The sequence below is a fragment of the Sapajus apella genome, unplaced genomic scaffold, assembly GCF_009761245.1.
Source record: "Sapajus apella isolate SASKATOON/1434 unplaced genomic scaffold, GSC_monkey_1.0 scaffold2, whole genome shotgun sequence".
Lineage (NCBI taxonomy): Eukaryota > Metazoa > Chordata > Mammalia > Primates > Cebidae > Sapajus > Sapajus apella.
Genome location: NW_022436942.1, coordinates 77,766,961 through 77,772,960, shown reverse-complemented (window position 1 = coordinate 77,772,960; position 6,000 = coordinate 77,766,961). Strand labels below are relative to the sequence as shown.

At 41.9% G+C, this 6,000-nt stretch overlaps 1 protein-coding gene across 1 annotated transcript in view; it reads right to left on the bottom strand.

Moving 5' to 3' along the window:
• Positions 1 to 202: 202 nt before the first annotated feature.
• CCDC60 (coiled-coil domain containing 60) overlaps positions 203 to 6,000 on the bottom strand; it is a 73,166-nt gene continuing 67,368 nt past the window's right edge. The window contains exon 14 of the mRNA XM_032283385.1: positions 203 to 629. Coding sequence (XP_032139276.1) covers positions 528 to 629 — 102 coding nt within the window. The 3' untranslated portion in view covers positions 203 to 527. The remainder of the gene's footprint in view (positions 630 to 6,000) is intronic.

Sequence of the window (6,000 nt, the reverse complement as noted above, 5' to 3'; positions counted from 1 at the left end):
ATATTGAGAAATATGCTTTAGCTTAATCAGTGTGAAATTAAGCTAATATCAGTGCTTAACCAAGTTATCATGAGACTGAAATGGTATTATCTAGGTAAAGCACTCAGCACTGGGTCTCAATAAATGGTAACTATTGTTATTAGGATCCAAATACTACACCCGAATTCCATGGCCCCAACTCTTTCCAGACAGACGTCAAACATTCAGTTCAATTTTATTCTCCAGTATTTGAGGAAGATAAATAGGGTGAAGAAATCTGAAGAGGAAGAAGGTAGATTCAGGCTGGACCATTGAAGAAAAGAGACTGGTAGGTTGTGTCTGGGGTGTAGAATTTAGAGGAAGGCCACCTGGGACCATCCCCCTTTAAAATGTTGCCGGAGGTCAGTCTCCAGATGACCCTACTATAAAAGGTCATCCATAAAGAGCATCCATGAGGGTAGTCAGGAGGCAGGAACACAGGAAGGATACAGGAGCATGATATAGGTAAACCCTCCTCCACCGCAACAGCTGGTCAACCCAGGCCCAGCCTACGTCAGGGTGCCATAGGGCCCGATGGGTATGTTGATCCGGTTCTGCAGCCAGTTGATGTAATCCTCTTGAGGCATATGGATGATGTGTTCTCGTACAAACTGTGGGGCAGGCACAGCGACAATCTCAGAATTTGGTCTAAAAAGTAGACTCCACCTTCTCTCCCTCCCCTCAAGATCCTGGAAGATTTGTGGTTAAGACTGGTGGCCCCAGGAATACCATTCAGGCATTCATAATGCTTAGAGCATCAGATTGAAGTAGTCCTTTGGGGAAGAGGATCTCTTTCCAGCTTCCTAGCTCAGCAGGCTAATTTTAAGCCCCTCCTTGTTGCTACTGATGCAAGGAAATTTGGGGAGGGCAGGAAATCCCAGCTATATGCATTTTTCTTTCTTTTCCACTCCTTAATATCTTTTCAAAAATCTTTTGTCTCTAAACATTTTTGGTTTGTAGATCCCTTTGAGAATTGGCAACAGCTATGGGCTTGCTTTCCTGGACAGGGTTTAAGACACACAAAAGGCAGAGTTTCATGTAGACCCCCATAACCAGGTTATTAGAAGTTCTGTGATGTTGGGTGGCTGGCAAGATGGCTGAACAGGAACAGCTCTGGTCTGCGGCTCCCAGTCAGATCAACACAAAAGGTGAGTGATTTCTACATTCCAACTGAGGTACTCATCTCATCTCACTGGGACTGGTGTAGCCAGTACAGTGGGTGTAGCCCATAGAGAGTGAGCCAAAGCCGGGTGGGGCATTGCCTCAACCGGGAAGGGCAGGGGTCAGGGAACTCCCTCCCCTATCCAAGGGAAGCCGTGAGGGACTGTGCTGTCAGGAATGGTGAATTCCAACCCAGATACTACGCTTTTTCCATGGTCTTCACAATCTGAAGATCAGGAGATTCCCTTGGGTGCCTACACAACCAGGGCCTTGGGTTTCAAGCACAAAACTGGGTGGCTGTTTGGGCAGTCACCAAGCTAGCTGCAGGAGTTTTATTTTCATACCCCAGTGGTGCCTGGAATGCCAGTGAGACAGAACCATTCACTCCCCTAGAAAGAGGGCTGAAGTCAGGGAGCCAAGTGGTGTGGCTCAGTGGATCCCACCTCCAAGGAGCCCAGCAAGCTAAGATCCACTGCCTTGAATTTCTCACTGCCAGCACAGCAGTCTGAAGTTAACCTGGGATGCTGGAGCTTGGTGGTGGGGAGGGGAATCCACCATTACTGAGGATTGAGTAGGTGGTTTTTCCTTCACATTATAAACAAAGCCTCCAGGAAGTTCAAACTGGGTGGAGCCCACCATAGCTTGGCAAAGCTGCAGTAGTCAGACTCCCTCTCTAGATACTCCTCTCTGAGCAAGGCATCTCTGAAAGAAAGGCAGCAGCTCCAGGCAGGGTTTTATAGATAAAACTCCCATCTCCCTGAAACACAGCACCTGGGAGAATGGGCAGCTGTAGGTGCAGCTTCAGCAGACTTAAACATTCCTGCCTGCTGGCATTGAAGAGAGCAGTGGATCTCCCAGCACAGCGCTTGAGCTCTGCTAAGGGATGGACTGCCTCCTCTTGACTGGGAGACACCTCCCAGCAGGGGTCAACAGACACCTCATACAGGAGAGCTACAGCTGGCATCTGGTGGGTGCCCCTCTGGGATGAAGCTTCCAGAGGAAACAACAGGCAGCAATGTTTGCCATTCTGTAGCCTCTGCTGGTGATACCCAGGCAAACAGGATCTGGAGTGGACCTCCAGCAAACTCCAGCAGACCTGCAGCAGAGGGTCCTAACTATTAGAAAGAAAATTAACAAACAGAAAGGAATTACATCAAAATCAACAGAAAGGATGTCCACACAAAAACCCCTTCTGAAGGTCACCAACAAAGACCAAAGATAGATCAATCCATGGAGATGAGGAAAAACCAGTGCAAAAAGGCTGAAAATTCCAAAAACCAGACTGCCTCTTCTCCTCCAAAGGATTGCAACTCCTAGCCAGCAAGGGAACAAAACTGGACAGAGAATAAGTTTGATGAATTGACAGAAGTAGGCTTCAGAAGGTGGGTAATAACAAACTCCTCCAAATTAAAGGAGAATGTTCTAACCCAATGCAAGGAAGCTAAGAATCTTAAAAAAAGGTTAGAGGAATTGCTGACTAGAATAATCAGTTTACGGAAGAACATAAATCACCTGATGGAGCTGAAAAACACAGCATGAGAACTTTGTGAAGCATATACAAGTATCAATAGCTGAATTGATCAAGTGGAAGAAAGAATATCAGAGACTGAAGATCAACGTAATGAAATAAAGTGTGAAGACAAGATCAGAGAAAAACAAATGAAAAAGAATGAACAAAGCCTCCAAGAAATGTGGGACTATGTGAAAAGAGCAAACCTACATTTGATTGGTGTATCTGAAAGTGACAGGGAGAATGGAACCAAGTTGGAAAACATTCTTCAGGATATTATGCAGGAGAACTTCCCCAACCTAGCAAGACAGGCCAACATTCAAATTCAGGAAATACAGAGAACACCACAAATATACTCCTTGAGAAGAGCAACCTGAAGACACATAATCATCAGATTCACCAAGGTTGAAATGAAGGAAAAAATGTTAAGGGCAGCGAGAGGGAAAGGTCAGGCTACTCACAAAGGGAAGCCCATCAGACTAACAGCAGATCTCTCTGCAGAAACCCTACAAGCCAGAACAGAGTGGGGACAATATTCAACACTCTTAAAGAAAAGAATTTTCAACCCAGAATTTCATATCCAGCCAAACTCAGCTTCATAAATGAAGGAGAAATAAAATCCTTTACAGACAAGCAAATGCTGAGAGATTTTGTCACCACCAGGCCTGCGTTAGATGAGCTCCTGAAGGAAGCACTAAATATAGAAAGGAGAAACTGGTACCAGCCGCTGCAAAAACATACCATATTATAAAGACCATTGACACTATGAAGAAACTGCATCAACTAATGGGCAAAATAACCAGCTAGCATCATAATGACAGGATCGAATTCACTCATAGCAATATTAACCTTAAATGTAAATGGGCTAAATGCCCCAATTAAAACACACAGACTGGCAAACTGGATCAAGAGTCAAGACCCATCTGTGTGCTGTATTCAGGAGGCCCATCTCACATGCAATGACACACATAGGCTCAAAATAAAGGGATGGAGGAATATTTACCAAGCAAGTGGAATGCATAAAAAAAGAGCAGGAGTTGCAATCCTAGTCTCTGATAAAACAGACTTTAAACCAACAAGGATCAAAAAAGACAAAGAAGGGAATTACATGATGGCAAAGGGATTAATGCAACAAGAAGAGCTAACAATCCTAAATATACATGCACCCAATACAGGAGCACCCAGATTCATAAAGCAAGTTCTTAGAGACCTACAAAGAGACTTAGACTCCCACACAATAGTAGTGGGAGACTTTAACACCCCACTGTCAATATTAGATCAATGAGACAGAAGATTAACAAGGATATTCAGGACTTGAACTAAGCTCTGGACTAAGTGGACCTAATAGACAGCTACAGAACTCACCAACCCAAATCAACAGAATATACATTCTTCTCAGCACCATATCACACTTATTCTAAAATTGACCACATAATCAAAAGTAAAACATGCATCAGCAAATGCAAAAGAATGGAAATCATAACAAACTATCTCTCAGACCATAGTGTAATCAAGTTGGAACTCAGGATTAAGAAACTCACTCAAAACTGCACAACTACATGGAAACTGAACAACCTGCTCCTGAATGCTCCTGAATGATAAATAACGAAATTAAGGCAGAAATGAATAAGTTCTTTGAAATCAATGAGAACAAAAACACAATGTACCAGAATCTCTAGGACACAGCTAAAGCAGTGTTTAGAGGGAAGTTTATAGCGCTAAATGCCCACAGGAGAAATCGACACCCTAACATCACAATTAAAAGAACTAGAGAAGAAAGAGCAAACAAATTAAAAAGCTAGCAGAAGACAAGAAATAACTAGAACTGAAGGAGATAGAGACATGAAAAACCCCTCAAGAAATCAATGAATCCAGGAGCTGATTTTTTGAAAAGATTAACAAAATAGATAGACTGCTAGCCAGACTAATAAAGAAGAAAAGAGAGAGGAATCAAATAGACACAATAAAAAATGATAAAGGGATATCACCACTGATCCCACAGAAATACAAACTACCATTGGAGAATACTGTAAATGCCTCTGTGCAAATAAACTAGAAAATCTAGAAGAAATGGATAAATTCCTGGACACATACACCCTCCCAAGACTAAACCAGGAAGAAGTTGAATCCCTGAATAGATCAATAACAAGTTCTGAAATTGAGGCAGTAATTAATATCCTACCAACCAAAAAATACCCAGGACCAGATGTATTCACAGCTGAATTCTACCAGCAGTACAAAGAGGAGCTGGTACCATTCCTTCTGAAACTATTTCAAAGACTAGAAGAAGACGAATTCCTCCCTAACTCATTTCATGAGACCAACATCATCCTGATACCAACACCTGGCAGAGAGACAACAGCAACAGCAACAACCAGAAAAAATAAAAAATAAAAAGAATAAAAGGAAAAAGAAAAGAAAAGAAAATTTCAGGCCAATATCCCTGATGAACATTGATGTGAAAATCTTCAATAAAATACTGGGAAATTGAATTCAGCAAACATCAAAAAGCTTATCCACCACGATCAAGCTGGCTTCATCCCTGGGATGCAAGGCTGGTTCAACATAAACAAATCAATAAATGTAATCCATCACACAAACAGAACCAATGACAAAAACCACATGATTATCTCAATAGATGCAGATAAGGCCTTTGATAAAATTCCACACCCCTTCATGCTAAAAACTCTCAATAAACTCGGTGTTGCTGGAACGTATCTCAAAATAATAAGAGCTATTTATGACAAACCCACAGGCAATATCAGACTGAATGGGCAAAAGCTGGAAGCATTCCCTTTGAAATCTGGCACTAGACAAGGATGCCCTCTCTCACCACTCCTATTCAATATAGTATTGGAAGTTCTGGCCAGGGGAATCAGGCAAGAGAAAGAAATAAAGGGTATTCAAATAGGAAGAGAGGAAGCCAAATTGTCTCTGTTTGCAGATGACATGATTATATATTTAGAAAACCCCATTATGTTAGCCCCAAATTTCCTTAAGCTGATAAGCAACTTCAGCAAAGTCTCAGGATACAAAATCAATATGCAAAAATCACAAGCATTCCTATACACCAATAATAGACAAACAGAGAGCCAAATCATGAGTGAACTCCCATTCACAATTACTACAAAGAGAATTAAATATCTAGGAATACAACTTACAAGGGATGTGAAGGACCTTTTCAAGGAAAACTACAAATCATTGCTCAAGGAGATAAGAGAGGACACAAACAAATGGAAAAACATTCAATGCTCATGGATAGGAAGAAACAGTATTGTGAAAATGGCCATACTGCCCAAAGTAATTTATAG